The 17512-nt window shown below is 55.5% G+C and overlaps 4 protein-coding genes and 7 non-coding genes across 11 annotated transcripts; 4 read left to right on the forward strand and 7 right to left on the reverse strand.

The window, feature by feature from the left end:
* Window positions 1–50: 50 nt before the first annotated feature.
* LOC125693882 (uncharacterized) lies at window positions 51–3020 on the reverse strand. The gene is made up of 2 exons (XM_048946299.1): window positions 2907–3020; window positions 51–2033 (listed from the first exon to the last, which is right to left on the reverse strand). The coding sequence occupies exon 2, from the start codon at window positions 1337–1339 to the stop codon at window positions 191–193; it is 1149 nt and encodes a 382-aa protein (XP_048802256.1). The 5' UTR covers window positions 1340–2033; window positions 2907–3020; the 3' UTR covers window positions 51–190.
* On the forward strand, window positions 2488–5344 carry LOC125693881 (SLIT and NTRK-like protein 6). The gene is made up of 2 exons (XM_048946298.1): window positions 2488–2579; window positions 2740–5344. Exons 1-2 carry the CDS (start codon window positions 2561–2563, stop codon window positions 3882–3884), a joined length of 1164 nt encoding a protein of 387 aa, XP_048802255.1. The 5' UTR covers window positions 2488–2560; the 3' UTR covers window positions 3885–5344.
* Window positions 5345–5349: 5 nt separating this feature from the next.
* BEST4 (bestrophin 4) lies at window positions 5350–8884 on the forward strand. The gene is made up of 9 exons (XM_048946297.1): window positions 5350–5567; window positions 5789–5883; window positions 6312–6545; window positions 6842–6996; window positions 7073–7150; window positions 7229–7381; window positions 7687–7767; window positions 7863–8017; window positions 8136–8884. Exons 1-9 carry the CDS (start codon window positions 5416–5418, stop codon window positions 8503–8505), a joined length of 1473 nt encoding a protein of 490 aa, XP_048802254.1. The 5' UTR covers window positions 5350–5415; the 3' UTR covers window positions 8506–8884.
* Window positions 8885–10299: 1415 nt separating this feature from the next.
* On the reverse strand, window positions 10300–10428 carry LOC125694280 (small nucleolar RNA SNORA35). Its single transcript, XR_007377488.1, has one exon. It is a non-coding gene; the product is annotated as a small nucleolar RNA SNORA35 (small nucleolar RNA).
* A 693-nt stretch (window positions 10429–11121) lies between these two features.
* RPS8 (ribosomal protein S8) lies at window positions 11122–15619 on the reverse strand. The gene is made up of 6 exons (XM_048946587.1): window positions 15497–15619; window positions 14635–14741; window positions 14276–14375; window positions 13067–13242; window positions 11994–12123; window positions 11122–11284 (listed from the first exon to the last, which is right to left on the reverse strand). The coding sequence occupies exons 1-6, from the start codon at window positions 15498–15500 to the stop codon at window positions 11175–11177; spliced, it is 627 nt and encodes a 208-aa protein (XP_048802544.1). The 5' UTR covers window positions 15501–15619; the 3' UTR covers window positions 11122–11174.
* On the reverse strand, window positions 11489–11560 carry LOC125694268 (small nucleolar RNA SNORD38). Its single transcript, XR_007377476.1, has one exon. It is a non-coding gene; the product is annotated as a small nucleolar RNA SNORD38 (small nucleolar RNA).
* LOC125694267 (small nucleolar RNA SNORD38) lies at window positions 12770–12841 on the reverse strand. Its single transcript, XR_007377475.1, has one exon. It is a non-coding gene; the product is annotated as a small nucleolar RNA SNORD38 (small nucleolar RNA).
* On the reverse strand, window positions 14463–14566 carry LOC125694269 (small nucleolar RNA SNORD46). The gene has a single exon (XR_007377477.1). It is a non-coding gene; the product is annotated as a small nucleolar RNA SNORD46 (small nucleolar RNA).
* On the reverse strand, window positions 14809–14893 carry LOC125694266 (small nucleolar RNA SNORD55/SNORD39). Its single transcript, XR_007377474.1, has one exon. It is a non-coding gene; the product is annotated as a small nucleolar RNA SNORD55/SNORD39 (small nucleolar RNA).
* Window positions 15620–15900: 281 nt separating the features above from the next.
* On the forward strand, window positions 15901–16015 carry LOC125694262 (U5 spliceosomal RNA). The gene has a single exon (XR_007377470.1). It is a non-coding gene; the product is annotated as a U5 spliceosomal RNA (small nuclear RNA).
* A 747-nt stretch (window positions 16016–16762) lies between these two features.
* Window positions 16763–16877, forward strand: LOC125694273 (U5 spliceosomal RNA). The gene has a single exon (XR_007377481.1). It is a non-coding gene; the product is annotated as a U5 spliceosomal RNA (small nuclear RNA).
* Window positions 16878–17512: the final 635 nt, after the last annotated feature.

The raw sequence follows: 17512 nt of genomic DNA on the forward strand, positions 1-17512 counted from the left end.
CGGCCACGCCCACCTCGCCCGGTCTCGGCCACGCCCCCGACGTGCTCTTAAAGGGGCAGCGGCACGCAACAAGGTGGGAGGTGTGTGGCTGTTGCGGGGCGCGCGGAGCCACATGTGGATCTGAGTGGGATTACAGAGCCGTAAGTTGGCAACGGGTCTTGACTTCTTGGACGTGGGTCCCAAAGCCCCCTCACACTGAATGTGGTGGGTCAGCCCACCCAAGGCAGGGCGCTGGAAACATGGGACAGTGGAAGGAAGAGGTGAGCCACGCTGTCCTTTGGGCAGACAGCCTTCTGGTATGCTTTGCCCTGGTCTGTGCACAGCCCTGTGCCCCAGGGGCCTTCATGCTGTCCCCTGTGACTGCACACAATGTCCAGTTCAGGATTGGGGACACCAATCCCCCAGCTGATCCCCCAGCACCATGGGTCTGAGTTTGGCAGTGCTGACCCCATGCACATTGGTGACTGCCAGGGCAGTGTGTCACCAAGGTGTTATTCTGTAATGACCCTAAGGAGGACACATCCCTGTGTAATCCAGAATAGGCCAAGGAGGAATGTGGGGCAGCAGGAGTGGCCAGAAACCTGTGTACCCTCCATCCTGGGTCATCAGTGTTGCAAAAGCCCCTGTAAAGCAGATCCTGCTGCCCTCTCCCTGCTCTGGGGGACTGTGTGCATGTCTCTCGTTCCTCGTCCCTCAGTTTCCCCTCTGCTCCTTTGAGGCAGCTCCGGGCTCCACTCACTGATGCTTGTTGTGCTCCCAGGCATGCTGAAGATTTGACACGATTGATTCTGTACAACCAGCGCCCTGCATCCTTCAGGGTGCTGCAGGCAGACCGAACAAACCCGTTTTGGGGGGAGAGTTGAAGTGATCTGAATCTGCTTGCTTTTTTCTCAGGTTTCAACCTTTTGCAGAGGAAACACATTGCCCACGCTCTGCCTGGCAGCAAACACAGGTTCTCCCTTTGGGGAAACAGATGGTTTCCACCAGGGCCCCCAGGGCTCTCTGTGTGCGGTGGCGTCACGGGGCACCTCTGGTTTTCTGACGGAAGCCCCAACACGGGGCTCCCCAGGCAGAGCTTTTGGTGGCAACGCGGGGGCGGGGGCACCTGGGGATGCAGGGAGGCCCCAAGGCCCTGCAGGGATTGACTGCGTGGTCTCCTGATGAGAGCAACAACTCCAGGTGGGCTCAGGGACTTGAGCGGGTGCTTGCATTCCCCCATATCCCTCCACACCCCCACCGTAGGATGGAAGGAGCTCAGGATCTGGTCCTCTTCCACTTGCAGCTCAGCCCTGCATGATGCATAAGGGCAGGAAAGCACCACAGATGGGTGTTTTGCCATGCCGGTAGGAAGAGAGCATGGTGTAATGGCAGCAGTCTGGAGAAGGGGAGCTCTGAGGCCACCTCTCGCCTGCCTGCAGCTTTTTGATTGGAGATATGGGAAGAACAGAACCTCTTTAGAAAGGTTCCCCCTCCCTCCACCCCCCTCAAGGACCCCTGTGATGATATGCTCAGTGGCAGCAGGAACTGGGAAGCAAAAATGTGTAGCTGATGCACAGTGCACCTGGGTGTAAGAAGGACCCTGAAAGAGGGGGGCTGCCCAGGGTTTGTGACCTTCTCAGGGGTAGGGTCTTCCTCCTCCCTTGTCCCTCTCACCGGACAGATGATGGGGCTGCAGCTGCTGAGGAGGAAGAGGAGGTGATTGAGCGGGGGAAGGAAGCAGGGTGAGCTGCTGGGGGTGTGCAGAGGGCAAGCTGCAAATCCTTCCTGCAAGGAGATGTAAAAGGACCTAGATCCCATTGAATTAAGGAAGCACTTGGACTTGGCTGTGCAAATGTGGCCCAAACTGGGAAGAGGAGCAGAACCCTCCTTGCCCCCAGGCTTCAGCGGTGTTTGCCATGTGCCTCAGTTTCCCCAGCTCCTTGGGGCTCTGAGCACACACACACTTTGGGGTATGGAATTCCCTCTCCAGCACTGCTTTTCCTGTGGGTTGTGCTGCTGTGTCCAAGTCTGGCACCTCCTTCCCGTCCGGGGAGCTGTGAGGGGTGGAAGAAAATTGTAAGGACCTGAAAGGTTGTCCCTTTGGTCCTTATCCCATGAACATGTCCACCCACGGCAGGACTGGGGGCTGCACCCCACACACAGGTGGCACCGGACGGGACGGGTCCTGTCCCCCTCCCTGGGAGAAAGGGATCAGGCAGAGCCAGAGTCCCGCAGGAACTGAGGGTACAGAAGGCGCTGATGGAGCACACAGCCTGTGGGGATGGGGCGAAGTTGGAAAGGGTTCTGCAGGGGGAACGGATGGGGAGGAGTGTTTGAGTATGGGATTTTTGGGGTGGGCGGGAGAGTGGATGGGATGTAAGGGGCGGAGGGGCGGCACAGCGCTACCGGAGGGCTCGCAGTGTTAGGAGCCCGGGGAGAGGGGACGGAGCAGAGGAACCGAAGGCCGAGCACCGCTGGGCCGGGCCCGGGGGCGGTCGGGTTCCGGCGGGGCCACCCCGCGGCGAGGCGGAGCCGGGCGGCGGCGGTGCAGCGGCGGGGAGCGCGGAGCGGCCCCGGGAGCATGGGGCGGGCGGCGGCAGGTGAGGGCGGCGGCTGCGGGGCGGGGGGACCGAGAACCGGGAGGGAGCAGCGCGACGGGGCAGGGACGGGGGTGCGGGGACAGAACGCGGTTACGGGCGGAGGGACCGCTCCCCGTGCTGATCCCGCAATGGGGTGCCCATCTGCTGTGCCCTCCCACAGGCACCGTGCCCCTGTTATGGGGCGGCCTCCTGCTCGCTGCCAGCCTCGCCCTAGAGCCGGCACCGCAGAGTTGCAACTGCACCCATCCCCTGGACTTCCAGGCGTTCCGCACAGCTCCGCTCGCCGAGAGCTGCTGCCTCAACTTCACTGGATCCAATGTCACCCACCTGGACTGGGGAGCGCTGGTAGCGGTGCGAGGGCTGCGCCAGCTCTACTTCTCACACTGCAGCATCACAGCCATCAGCAACGCCCAGGGAGTCCCCCCGGCCTTGGAGGTCTTGCACTTAAGTCACAACCAGTTGGAGAGCCTCCCCAGAGGCTTTCTGGAAGATGCCCCTAATTTGAAGGTCCTCTATCTGGATGGGAACCAGCTCCAGGAGCTGCCCACATCCTTCCTGAAAGCCTCCACCCAGCTCCAGGAACTCCACCTGGGGTTCAACGCACTGACCTCCCTCCCTCCCACCCTTCTGCATCCATCCCTGCTGCAGCTGCAGCTCTCCAACAACAGCTGGGAGTGCAGCTGTGCTTTGCTGGATGCCCTGCAGGGCACCCCCAGCCTGCCCGCCCAGCTCACCTGCCATACACCGGAGAGGCACCGTGGTGCAGAGCTGCAGAGCATCCCACGGGACGAGCTGTGCCAGCAGCACCAAAGCCTCACCGCCCTCTTCATCTGCCTGCCTCCCCTCCTCATCCTCGCAGCCATCACCTGCTGCTTCTGCAGGAGGAAAAGGAAAACCAATTACAGCCTTGGGAGCAGCCACACCTCCCCAACAGAAAGGGGCAACGTGCCCGTGTGCCCCGAGCCGCACCGCTACGTCCCCTATGAGCCAACCAGTGCCCCCTCCAAGAGCGAGGGGAAGGTGCTGCGGGGCAGCCGGGTGCTGCTGCAGCCCCCCGAGGAGAGCAGCAGGGACCTCTATGAGGAGGTGGAGATCCAGGTGGGATCCCATGTTCCAACCTACGATGAGCAGCGGGACAGCCCTGAGACAGAGGGGGACACAGTGAGTGTCACCGACGTGCTGAAGGACTCCGCTGACCGCGAGAAGATCTACATGAACCAGTCGACCAACTATTACAACCTGGTGCCTGGCATCGAGCTGGAGGACTCGGACAACCTGGAGTATGAGAACATCGAGCTACACTGATGGGTAGCTGGGCTGGGATTTGGGATCTGGCTGGAACATACTGGTGGCTGTGGGGATACACAGACCAGTCTGCCATTTCTTGCACTGGCTGTTTGCAGAGCTGCACCCCCAAATTGCCACCCCTCCTGCTGCATTCCCCTACATGTGCCCCATGCTTGCACTGGGCAGGGCACAGGGGGTTTTCTGTGGGCTGATGGCATACTTGGACACAAGGCAAGGAGAGGAGGTGGGGCTGTCCCATCTGTACAACAGCACTGTGTGCACCAGACCCTCTGAGCAGGTTCTCTGTCGTCTCTGCATCCAGCTGCATCCAGCACAGCTCTGCTGCTTCCCAGCCTACACAGAATGGGACCCAGGGACAAGAAATGAGATCTGCTTACTGAGTCCCACATGGGCAGCCTGGAACAGCCCTGCCTGCTCCACCAGCACACCCTGCCGTGCCCACTGCATTGTACACATGCACACACGCATGTGTGAGCACTGGGCAAAGGTGGGCTCGACTGGGGCCACGATAGCAAAGTGCTCATGGGGTGCAGCCTTCCCTGCCCAATGCAAAATAAATCATTGTACTCCTGGCAGTGTGGCTGCACCCTGTCTCTTGATTCGGGGCAGCGGGTGCCGACCTGTGTGACTGAGCCTGTGATTTATGGCCTACTGGTAGAAGCTGTGGGCACAGTGTTCGGGTCAGGAAGGGTTGGTGGGGGGCTGTAAATTATCTCCATTATCTCCACCCACGGGTGTCCCAGCCCTGCTGCAGCCCCGTGTCCTGTACCTGTGCCTCAGCATCATGAGAAAGTCAAGGGGCAGCAGGGGGATGTATGAGGGGCATTTCTTGCATTGGAAGCCTCCATGGTTGGAGCCGATGCAGGCTGGGCTGGGCGCTGTGCCGGGCAGGAAGGGAGCCGGGCAGGGCGGGACACGGCGTTAAGGCTGTAAAGGAAGCGGCGTTTCCTGCCCAGCACAGCCCACAATGCGACGGAGCTGTCGACCCTGAGGTTGCTGGGCTGGGAGCACCAGTACCAGTGCAGACAGATAGGGGATGAGGATGAGGATGGGGTGATCTCACTGCACGTCCTGTTGCTCCCTGCATATGGTTCCCAGTGGTTTTTGTCCCACTGAGATTTGCCCTTCCAGCCCTCCGCCTCCAGCTGTCCTTTCCCCTCTTAAGGGGAACTTCCCAAAGCACCCCACTGGGCACTGTGCTTCCCAGCACCGTGCTTCCCAGCACTGGCACCAACAGCTCCCATCGACATCTCCGGTCACAGCGAGGTGTGGCTGAGCCTCAGTTCCCTGTTCCTTGGCTGTGACAGCCCCAATCCATCACCGCGGGGCTGATGGGTCCACACTGGGGTATTTAGGGGAAGTCACGGACATGAGTAGGGATGGGCAGAGGTTGCAGAGCGATCTGGCTGATGGGCACCAGTGCTTGGTGTGGGGGTGAGTGCATGTCCTGGCCAGCATCAGGGACCCTGCTCCTCCCCAGGCAGTGAGATAAAGGTGCTCCTGCCCCAAGGAGTGGGGCTGTGCTGCCATGACAGTCTCCTACACACTGAAAGTCGCCAACTCCCGTTTTTGGGGCTTCTCCAAGCTGCTTTTCCGTTGGAAGGGCAGCATCTACAAGCTGCTCTACAAGGAGTTCATCGTCTTTGTGGTGCTGTATGCACTGCTCAGCATCATCTACCGGTGAGTGGGTTGCATTGCTCCCTATGCCTTCAATGTCATATGTGAGGGGCCTCGTCTGGGGGTGGGGATGTGTAGGGGTCCATCAATCATGGTCCACTGGTCCTCAAGAGACTCCCCCAGGAGGGTTGGGGTGGGATTCCACAAGGAGAAGAGGACACAGACAATGGCTTTTTGTGGGGTTCCCACTGCTCGCCCCTGACCCTGCTTCATGCCTGCTGCAGGCGGCTGCTGACCGAGGAACAGAAGCGTCTCTACACCAAGGTGGCTGAGTATTGCAACCGCTCCACGGACCTCATCCCCATGTCCTTTGTCCTAGGTATGGGTCCCTTTCCTGTTTCCCAGCTGTGGGGCTGCCCCCCCTGCCCATCCTGGCTGGGGGCTGGAGGAGTCCTGGGAGTGACTCTCAGCTCCTGGAGCCACTCTTGTCCTTGGAGATACCAATGGGATGATCATCCACCAACCCCAACCCACCGCACCATGCGCACTGACCTTGCCCCTCAGTGCCACATCCCCTTGGTTCTTGAACACCTCCAGGGATGGTGACACCACCACCTCCCTGCTCAGTCTGTGCCTGTGCCTGACCACTCTTTTGGAGAAGAAATTTTTCCTGATATCCAACCTGAAAGAGTCAGGGATATCCCCATCTCCATCCCTGGGAACAGTAACCCCAGAAATTCAACGGGAACTGGTTCATCTTCACCGGACCCAACCACTCAGAGCTCCCAATGGAACGTCTCTCTGCAGGTTTTTATGTCACCCTGATTGTGAATCGGTGGTGGGCACAGTACACCAGCATCCCGCTGCCTGACCAGCTCATGTGTGTCATCTCCAGCAACGTCCACGGCAAGGACGAGCGGGGTCGGATCCTGCGGCGCACCCTGGTGCGCTACGCCAACCTGTCGGCCGTCCTCATCCTACGCTCCGTCAGCACCAGGGTGCTCAAACGCTTCCCCACCATGGACCATGTGGTGGAAGCTGGTGAGGGGTGACAGACCCCAGGATGATGGGGTGGGAGAGGTGGGGCCCTTAGAGGTGTTACTCTGGGGGAGTTTGCAGTAGGGATGCCCCGCTAATACGCATCTCCAGCCCCTTGGATGCTGTACCCAACCACGGTGTGGAGAGCTTATTTCCCTACATAGGCATTCATCCCCAAAGACACCTATGTCTTCTCTGCTCACCAACGTCCCCCATGGCTGTAGGTTCCATACAGAATCAGATTCCCGTTGGGACCGTCCCCAAAATCATGATCATGCTGATCCTCTGCCTTGCTGCAGGCTTCATGACGCAGGATGAGCGCAAGCAGTTTGAGAGCCTGTACTCGGACTTCAACAAGTACTGGATCCCCTGTGTCTGGTTCACCAACCTGGCAGCCCAGGCGCGGCGCGATGGCCGCATCCGTGATGATGTTGCCCTGCGTCTGCTGATGGATGTGAGTCAGCATCAGGTGTGCAAGGGGCTGAGAAGTATGGGGGATAGGGAAAAACCCACCTGTGTCTCCCTGCTAGGAGCTGAACCTGTTCCGGGCCAAGTGCAGCATGCTGTTCCACTACGACTGGATCAGCATCCCACTGGTGTACACACAGGTGAGTGACCCCAGCCCAGCAGCAATGTGGGATTGCCTCCCTTCACTGTCACCTTCTGTCCCCATGTTCCCCACGCAGGTGGTTACCATTGCTGTGTACTCCTTCTTTGCCTTCTGCCTCATTGGGAGGCAGTTCCTGGAGCCGCTGGAGCCAGGGCAGGAGGGGGACCTGGATATGTACGTCCCCCTCTCTACCCTCCTCCAGTTCTTCTTCTACGCTGGCTGGCTGAAGGTGAGATGTGACCACATGGCTGGGATGTGCCTTAAGGGATTCCCGGCATAGCGCATGTCACAGCAGGGCACTGGGTAGATGGGACATGGAACACCGGTCTGTTTCGTGTTTCATAGTTTGGTGGACATGGTGGCGATGGGTCAGTGGTTGGACTGGATGATCTCAGTGGTCTTTTGCAACCTGAATGATTCTATGATTATGTTCTATGTTTCTATGTGGACTGAAGGATGGAGAGCCCTGTGGGAAGGTGTCTCCGTAATTGTCCCTGTGTCCTTGTGTCACCTGTTCCCTCCCTCCCTCCCCAGGTTGCAGAGCAGATCATTAACCCTTTTGGGGAAGATGATGATGACTTTGAGACCAATCAATTGATAGACAGAAACCTGCAGGTGGGTCCTGCCCTGGGCTGTCATCGGGTTGGGTGGGCATGGGGACACCCAGCAAGGTGCCAATGGGAGCCGTCCTCTGTCCCTGCCACGTCTAGGTGTCCCTGCTGTCGGTGGATGACATGTACCAGAACCTGCCACCAGCCACCAAGGACAAGTACTGGAACGAGTCCGTGGCTCAGCCCCCCTACACCATAGCCACTGCCGCCGAGACTCTGAAGCCCTCCTTCCTGGGCTCCACCTTTGACATGCGGTGAGTGCACAGGACATCCCAATTGGAACATGGAGGGAGTCCCTACCACTGATCTGGCGGGCTCAGTGGGGACCTTGGGGACAAGCGGCCACCCTAATCACCCCTCTGTGCCCCTCAGCATGACCGAGGACATGGAGCAGAGCCAGACGGTGGAGGCCTCGCCGAACATGGCCCGCACGCAGACCCCGCTGCTCAGCCGTTTCCTCGCCGCCGCATCCCCTGCCATCAGCATCAAAAATTTTGGTCGAGGCGGCCGAGCCACCCCTCACCTGCGCCGTGCCAGGGGGGACAGCAGTGCCCACAGCGAGGACCCCGAGGCTGTCAGCCGCATCGAGGAGGAGGAGACGGAGGATGAGGAGAGCCAGAGGGGCAGCCCCCACTCCCCTAAGACCTCCAATAAGCAGAAGGAGAAGCTGCCACTAATCCAGGTGGAGGCACCATCCACAGAGAGCATTGAAATCGAGCAGCCAGGGGCTGGGGAGCCATGAGGAGGTGGAAGAGCCCTGTCCCAATGCACCCCTGGCCAGAAGCAGGACCTCACCAGTCCTGAACCAGGGTTTGTCCCCAGGGTGGTGGGGAGGTGCTGATGGGTCGGGGCGATGCCACCACTCGCAGCTGGCCAGGCACACTGCCTGCTGCCAAGGGGACAGCCCAAGCACCGAGCCAGGTCAGAGCAAATGTGTTCAGCACCGTGCTGGAATGTACCCTCAATGTTAATAAAGTTCTTGCCAACCTTGGATTTGAGGATCTTTGTTGTCACTCCCAGCAGTGAGGGGCAGGAACATCAACTGCATCCTAAAAGTGGGTGAACTCCATCCCATGGGCTCAGACTGCAATGCCTATGGGGCTTCAGACCAGGTTACACAGCTGCATGCTACAAAGCAAAAGGTGCTTTCAGCCTCTGCAGGTGAATTCCCCCATCCAGACATGTTCTCCATGAGTATAACAGCAGGGCTGCTAAAAATCCCCTTTCTAAAGACTTTACCCAGAATTAATCCAGGCCTGACAAAGGCACTGGCACTCATGACCCTCTCCAAGTTCAAGCAGTATAACCCAGCACCTATCTGGCTCAGCTCATTGCATGCTTGCTGTAAATCACTGCACACAGTCACGCCAGGAGTGATGCCTCCTACTTCCCAGCTGCACGAGGCCTCGTGCCCGTGTCACCACAGGTACTGGCAGTGCCACACAGCCTGGCTATCTGCCATCCTGCCATGTTCCCATGTCCCTGCAGCACAGCTATGGGTGCCGGCTCCGTTCCCACGGGCTGTCACCCTTGGCAGCAGCGATAGCAATACTGGCTATTGATGGATCAGTCATAATCCTGCCCATCATGGCAAGGTTTACAATCCCTGCCCTTACCCTAACACTCATCTCAGCTCCTCCCTCTGTCCAAAGTCCCCCAGGAACTCCCTGAATCCTGTTTGCTCTCTGCAGAGGGTGAGCGGCGCGAGGCAAACGCGGAGGAAGCTGCCGTGACACATCCCTCCCAAATGCCCTTTATCGCAGCCACCGCACCTCTCTGCAGAACACGCTGCTAGAAAGCAGGGAAAGTTTATATGCGATCACTATGGAGAAAGAATGTGCTTGTGCAAACATCACACCCAGCCAGGCCCTGCGCTGAGACTCCCAGGTGCCCATTTCACCCCTGCAGTGAGCACAAAGCTGGGCTGCAGGGCAGTGGCACCGCTAGCAGATCGTTGATGTCTCTTCCACCCCCAGCACCCACCAGCAAAGCAGGGTGAATCCCTGCAGCTCAGGTCATCCGTGCCCACTAGCACCTCCTGCTGTCTGCTGTCAGGGCAGGGCACACAAGAAAATCAGTAGAACAGCCTTATTTGTGGGGCAGGCAGCCCTCGTTGAAGTGCTGGAGCTCAGCACCCTACCCAGCGAGGGACCCTCAGTGGACTTCACTAAGAGCTGCCTGACGGAAGGAGTTGCATTTTATTCACTACAGCTCTGCTGGGGGCAAGCTGATCACAGACTCCTGCAGCTGAGAGTTAAGCGCAAGGTTTGGGCCACAGCCAGCCTCCATCTCACCAGAGCACTCCCACGAACAAACAGGCTTTTGTAAGAATGTACAAGTGGGTCAGGTATGCAGAGCATGCACTTAGCAGGCACCAGGTGTGTGAACATTCAGCCTGCCCAGCGCACTGGGGAACTACAAACCTGATGTTACAATGACTTTGTAAAGTTACTTGTCACCAGATGCTCCCAAACAAGGGCAAAAAACTCATCACAGTTTCCTAATCCTGCTCTAAGTGACAACGTGAAAAGCTGGAGCTTGTATCCAGCTTTCGAAAGGGGCAGGCCACAGAGAGAGCCTGGCCCTTCTGCTAGAAGGGATTTCTCTTGCACTGGAATGAGACCAGGAGATCAGGGAAAGACCAGCTAGTCACCGACCAGTGCAGACATTCAGCCAACAGCTGGTTTAGAACATGATCCTGGACCTTAAAGGTGAGCGCGCAGCCAGGCAGAAAGCACCAGGCCACGGCAAATAGGACTGCTGGCGCCAACCAGAGGACAGAAAAAAGGCAGGAGATACCAGCTGCAGGGGCCAGGGCTGTGACATCTGCTTTCAGCCAGATGCAGTCTAACAAACGTTCAGTGCTGCACCTCTGAAGCTGCTAAGTGGGCACCCTCCTCCTGAGGCAGCTTGGCAAAGGGCCCCATGCAGTCAGTGCTTACCTAAGGCACCAGAGGGCGAAGGGAACACATGCCCTGCCAGAACCACTCTATTCCCAAAAAGCCAAACTGCAGCAGGAATGAACATCCACACCCTCCCTCTGCAGTAGTTTTTTCTAGCATTGGTAATATGCCATTTGAGCTTCATTCCATGTCTTTTACAAGTATCTGTGCAGTAATAATAATAAACAACAACCTCCTGAAGTTGCCAACCTCAATTCCTGCTGACGACTCTTCCACATTCACTTGGTTCACTAAGTCACTGCTGTAGAACCCAGCGAGACGTTAATCAACAGCAAGCAGGATCAGAGTTTACCTCAAGACAGAAAAGCACCTGGCGATTGCAGGGGAGCCTTCTTGCTTTCATGCTCCTAAGGAGCTACAAGGCCCCTCTGCACACAAATAAGCACAAAACCCATTTATTACCGGAGACTCGTGTGTTTATTGGCTCTTTCAGGAGAATCATTGCTTTTCATTTGCCTTTTCTGGCCTTGATCTTCCTCAGGTAGAACTCTAATTCCTTGCCTTCCAACACATAACCATCAGCTCGGCCACACTGTCCAGGTCTGGAGGCAATGCAGGCTGCAAGGAGAACTCATTCAGTTAAGTTAAATAATTCTCTATATACATATACACAAATCAAAGGAAACATTACTTGCAGTCTCTCTGCAAAAGCATGAATGAGCAAGGACCAGTAACATACCAACTTACGTGCTTGCTTAAGTACCCCCCCCCCCCGATACCTTGCTCTGAACCTGCTCTGCTGGACTACACCCACAAAGAAGTCCTCTTCAGATCTCCAAACAGTCATCCCCCAAATTCAGTAGCAGAACTGGACAAAGGTCTCATCACCAGAAGACTTCAAAACACTGAACTATTTGCAACAGAACTTGACACTGCTAAAACTGCTAATGTACATGCTGAGCTTTTCCTGGAACACAGTCCACCCATGTCTTCACTCATTTTGCAGGTCTCAAGCCCCATCATTTCCCTCAAGGCTAAAAAGGCAGGTTTGCTAGCTGTCGCTCCCAGTGCTTCAGCTGCAGAAACATTTTACGTTCCTGCCAGGGCTGGGCTATCTCCAGAGAAAGTACAAGAACAGTTACTCTTACCACCCAGAACACCTGCAGACAGATAGGGAGGACTCTCCCACTGCTTTCACCTTGCAGTTAACTTTATCACAGCTTGTAGACACAGCCTGACATGATCCCAGGAGCAAGAACAGCATCTGTTCTGGCACTGCTGACTGACTCCCTCATCCACACCCACACCAATGCTCCCAGGGACTCACCCAGTAGCTTCCCTTGCTGGAACTGCTCCTCAAGAATACTGGCTATCTTGGCATTCTTCTTTCGCTCGTCGTATTTCTTCTGGATCTTCTTTGAACGCTTCTTGTTCAAGATTTCTTCTTCCTCAGGTGTCTAAAATGAAGCCCATATGTAAAGACAAGGTCAGCATAAACTGAAGGTTGACTACGTGGTTATTTCTTGCAAGAGATCTTCACAGAAAATAGAAGGATTTTCTTTAAGTACCGTCATGTCCCAAATCACATCTTCTCAAGGCACAAATACTTCACAGAATCAAGTGCTATTTTTTTTTTTTGTTTGTTTGTTTTACTTTTGAGGTCAAGAAATGAAACGTTACTGACTGGAGTCACTGCTGACAGCAAAGGACAGTGCCCTCAGGAAACTCCCCTGACAGATGAAACTGCAAAGGCTTCCTCAATTAGCTAATCCCCCCAAGAAAGTGAATACTCTCCTTCTCCAGATATAAGAGCACACAGGTGTGGTGCAATTCCTGGCAGACAAGCTACAAGCTCTCCCCATGCTCTGAACCACACAGTGGGTGAGCAAACGAGAGCTTTATTTTTAACACAAGACTACCTTAAGCTGAATACTGCACAAGTGTTCAAAAAACTTTTAAGTACCTGGGGTTTGGATGTTGAAATTTGAGGCTGAATGAATCTGGATAAAGACACTTTAAAACAGTTCAAAGCCAAGTTAGTAATCCACTAGCTTTTAAATCAGAGGACAGCAATTCCTCAGCACAAGGACCTGACTGCAAAGTCTTCCTCAGCATCACAAGTGTCATCGCTCTCCCTTCAGTAGCAGAACTGGACAGAAGTATCATCATCAGAAGACAGAAGATGGACAGTCAGACCCTTGTGCACAACCGAGCGCCTTGTCTCAGAACTCTGCGGTCCCGAATGCTCCATTAACAGAACCTGACCTATTCTGGGAAGTGATGGGAATGCAGCCCACAACACCAGTGCTACCGCTGTCAGGAACCCAATCAATGCTGGCAGGTGCTGGTCACTCACAACAGCTAGCTGCCAAGAAACCGAGCAACCCCAGGCATACACACCAGCTTGGCACCCTTCTTGCGTCCAAGGGGCAAGGCATAGTGGGCTTCATACCACTGTCGGTACGGCGTGCTGTCAACAAGAACGATGCAGTTCTTCACCAGGGTCTTCGTCCGCACCAGCTCGTTGTTGGAAGCATTGTAGACAACATCAATGATCCTGGTCTTGCGAGTGCAGCCTTTCAAAAGAAGAGCATGAATTCAAACCTATAGGAATCAGACAGCTGACAACATGCTCCACGGGATCTCAAGCATACCCTAAACTCAGCTCACATCACCCCCTCAAATGTCCTCCAGCCCCCTGACACTGCCTTTAATTTAGCCCACATTTATCTTTTTTTTATCCCAGCAATCCAAATCTGATCCTACAACACAAGTCTGTATGTGGAAAAAGATCCATCCTAGATGAGAGACTGAAACCTGTGGCGCTGAAGGAACTCATCTCTAAGATGACTAAATAATGGTGAACAGCAGATTTCTGGAGTGGAAGATACCTTAGCAGATGCCAATCAACACCACACAGAGGGTTCAATCCAGCTTCCTACAATTACCAAATAAACTGAGCTGAATGTATGGAATGGGAGCCATTTTTACAGGAGAAGAGATTTTGAATAAAGTGGGAGATGAAGCTGGGCTTTCACTCTTCATGGCCCACGTGAAACACTCAGCATTCAGCTACTGCATTTAGCAGTTGTCACACAAAGGACAGGTTAAAAAAAAACAACAGGTTTCCCTCTCTTCACTCACATACCTCACACGTGTTCTGCAAGGTGAGCTCAATCCCCTCATTACTGCAATTCTGCCAAAAAATGGCAGCACTTTTTATTTCAGACAACGCTCTGCCATCACTAAGAAACCACGTGCTCCCTTGTCAATACACTGGTCAGGATGCAAGCTGCATTGATGAAAACCTGTAGGCATTCTTTTTTTTCCACCACAGGCTAATCACCCTGATAAGCAGCCAATACAAGCACGCCCCTCAGTGTAACTATGACACTCCAATCACCGTGAACCCAGCAGACATCCAAGTCTCCCAAGGCCACATAATGTCAAAGTTATCATCACCATGCGTACTGCTTCGAAGCCAACTCTGCAAAACGTATTCAAACCCAGCCTAAAAATCTATGCTTACTTCTACTCCGTTAGCAGCACTGCAGACTGCCACAGCTGTAAAAATGCATTTAAATCACATTGCACTGATGATGTACTTACATTCAGAGCCCCAAGAGAAGTTGCCAACATCCAATCGAAGGGCACGGTATTTCTTATTACCACCACGAACCCTCACTGTATGAATTCGGCGTGGACCAATCTGCAGACAGAAAAATAATCGGCATTGCTGGTGTCAGTAAGCAGTGCGGCACATGAGGAGCCCAGTCAAGTCCTAAGCTGGAAGGCAGCACGGTCAGTGTAACTATGACAAACCCCAGCATCGGCAGATACAGTAAATGACCAAAACGGTCTGTTGTATCTACCTAAGGTGAAAGTTTCATCACTCCTATTGCCTCTTATTGCTAAAACCAGCAAACCACATCTGAAAAACAACTGACTGCCCTCCACCAATCACCCACCTTAGTGTTGGCAGGAGGCCGACCCAGCTCATACTTCCTCTTCTTGTGGTAGGGCTTCCTCTTGCCCCCAGTCTTGCGTCGCTTATGCCAGTTGTCCCTGGAGATACCTGAATGTATGGAGCAGCGTGGTCAGAGCGTGCACAGACCCCACCTGCCCACAGCGGGGCACACCTCTGAGTCCTCAGCTCTCCAAGGTTGGCATCCGCACAGCACACTCAGCTTTATGCAGCAGTCAGAGAAGCTTCATCATTGAGACTCAGAGGCACTTTGATCACTTCCAGCACAGCCGCACAGACCAGGCTGTTTCTATCCAGCATGTCTGCAAGGCTCTCTAGTTCTCTTTGGGTTCCAGCCCCCCAACTTACCTTACAAGCCCCGGCAAGAAGCATCTCATATCGAGCAATTAAGTCCACAACAACAGAAGCTTTAAAACACCAACTGAATCTGGCAGAGCACGCTCTACACCAAACTGTAAATCCCTATAGGAAACAAGGCACCTCAACCCATCCTCCTCTGAGCCAGGCTGCAACGTCCTACAGGCGGTCAGCCTTAGCCCCACCACCCTGCATATCCATCCCATCTCCTGGGGGCTGCAGGAAGGCCCGAAGCACCCCGCAAAAACATCACTATAAAAAAGCCCCGCACTGAGGCCCGGCGGGGCCGCCTCCCCCCAGACGCCATGTTGAGCCTGGGCAATCTTCTCCCACCAATTACTCGGCGCTGCCGCGGCCTCTCCCAAAAGAAGCAGCAGGGGATGGCGGCACCCCCAGCCACCACTTGGCAAAGAACACAGACAGGCAGCGGCAGCACAACGAGCGGATGGCGGCGGATGACGACCAGGCCCAGCACCAACCCCACTCACCCATGGCGCAGCACCGCCGCAAAGAGGCGGTGCAAAGGATCACGGGGCGGTTTGCCGCCGCGAATTCTCGCGAGGTCGTGACGTCATCGCGCCGGAACCGCGGGCGGGCGCCGTTGCTAAGAGACAATACAGCAACAAGAACCCTGTAGCTGATTTGCCTGTCTGCGCCCGTCATTACCGTACGGCTCATTAATTTGCATACCCAGCGTGCACCGCGGCGGCGCGACCCCGACAGCGCTGCGCCGCGCCGCCGTTCCCGCGGGATAGCGCGGGGTGTGTGGGGCCGGGAGCGAAGTACGAAAGTGGGGGATTGGAAAAGGAGGACACAGCGGGAGAGACAGAGATCGCCGTGTGCTTAGACAGGCGGGCGGGCAGTGGGATGAGGGCTGCGAATAGGCAGGGTTATACTCTGGTTTCTCTTCAGATCGTATAAATCTTTCGCCTTTTACTAAAGATTTCCGTGGAGAGGAACAAGCACGAGTGTCGTGGAATTTTTTGAGGCTCCGCTTCGGCGGAGCTATCCCTGCTGTGGTTAAGGACAGAGCTAGCGTGAGCGCGATGGAGCTGGTACGGCCCCCGCGCAGCTCGAGTTACGGAGCGAGTGCCCGTGCTCGTTGCGCAGTGCCGGTTACATGCAATAAGCGCGAGTATCGTGAGGCTTAATTTCTGAGGAGGCTCTCGCTATTGCTTTGGTGGAGCGTTTTCACCATTGCAGGTGAAAAGCGGAACAAGCACGAATGCCGTGGGATCTCTGAGAGTCGTGGAATTGTTGCTGCTTCCCTTCAGTGGAGCGATCTCACTGCTGCTTCATATCACAGTGAGCGTTTCGGCTGTGCTGTTCGCTGACAATGCAACGTCCCGAGTTCCGTTCAGTTTCAGCACTGCAGCCCCCATAGCACGGTCCCGCACAGCGCTCCGCAAGCAGACGCGCCCCGCCCCGCTCCCGCCGTTCAGTTTCGTTTCAATTCGGCGCAAGGCAGTACCGCCCCAATCTGAGCGCTGAGCGCTGAGGCAATGGCGCCTCCTCATTAGCATGCGGCAAATTAGCATACAACTTATTAGCATACCCCGCGTGCAGACGGCGGACACGCGCGCCACGCCGGATTCCGCCGATCCGCGCGTGAGCGGCCGGCGGGATCGGACGGGGCGGCGGGGAACGGGGCGGTGCGGAGCCGGGCTGTGCCGGGAGGAACGGAGGAGGGCAGGACGCCGTGTGCTGGGGGCGGCGGGTCGGCAGTGGGCACGGGGCCGGGCAGGGGTGGGGTTATACTCTGGTTTCTCTTCAGATCGTATAAATCTTTCGCCTTTTACTAAAGATTTCCGTGGAGAGGAACAAGCACGAGTGTCGTGGAATTTTTTGAGGCTCCGCTTCGGCGGAGCTATCCCTGCTGTGGTTAAGGACAGAGCAAGCACGAGTGTTGTGGGACTCCTGTAGTGCCCTGTTAGGCCGTGTTAGTGTGCTGCTGGCTAAGAGCAGCAGGGTGGAGTGCTGTGGGAGTTTTGGAGGCTTCCCTTCAGCAGAGCCTCTCACTGTTGTTTCGGTGGAGCCTTTTCACCATCGTAGGTGAAAAGCAGAACAAGCATGAATGTCGTGGGAATCTCTGAGTGTCGTGGAATTTCTCAGGCTTCCCTTCGGCAGAGCTATCCCTATCGTGGTTAGTAATAGAACAAGCACGACTGTCGTGGACCTTTTGAAATCTCCACTTAGAACGAGCAATAGAATGAGCACAAGCATGGGATTGAGGCTTCCCTCCGGCAGAGCTAGCCCACTGCTGCTTAGATACAACAAGCACGAGTGTTGTGACGTCTGTGAGTGTTGTGGGATTTTTGGTGGCTTTCCTCAGGTGGAGCCTTTTCACTACTGTAGGTGAAAAGCAGAACAAGCAGAAACACAGTAAGAATTTTTGAGTGTTGTGCAATTTTAGAGGCTTCCCTTCAGTGGGACCTCTCACCATTGCTTTTGTGGAGCCTTTTTACCATTGCAGGTGAATAGCAGCACAAGCACGAGTGTCATGG

This window comes from Lagopus muta, chromosome 5, assembly GCF_023343835.1.
Source record: "Lagopus muta isolate bLagMut1 chromosome 5, bLagMut1 primary, whole genome shotgun sequence".
NCBI lineage: Eukaryota > Metazoa > Chordata > Aves > Galliformes > Phasianidae > Lagopus > Lagopus muta.

Excerpts from the sequence above, each read along its gene's own strand:
- LOC125693882 (XM_048946299.1), bottom strand. The coding sequence starts at position 1,339 with ATGGCAAAACACCCATCTGTGGTGCTTTCCTGCCCTTATGCATCATGC.
- BEST4 (XM_048946297.1), top strand. The coding sequence starts at position 5,416 with ATGACAGTCTCCTACACACTGAAAGTCGCCAACTCCCGTTTTTGGGGC. Across the intron at positions 5,884-6,311 it reads CCCCATGTCCTTTGTCCTAG|GTTTTTATGTCACCCTGATT; the intron begins GTATGGGTCCCT and ends GTCTCTCTGCAG. Across the intron at positions 7,151-7,228 it reads TCCCACTGGTGTACACACAG|GTGGTTACCATTGCTGTGTA; the intron begins GTGAGTGACCCC and ends TTCCCCACGCAG.
- RPS8 (XM_048946587.1), bottom strand. Across the intron at positions 12,124-13,066 it reads GCAAGAAGGGTGCCAAGCTG|ACACCTGAGGAAGAAGAAAT; the intron begins GTGTGTATGCCT and ends GCTTCATTTTAG. Across the intron at positions 11,285-11,993 it reads CCAGCAAGGGAAGCTACTGG|CCTGCATTGCCTCCAGACCT; the intron begins GTGAGTCCCTGG and ends TTCTCCTTGCAG.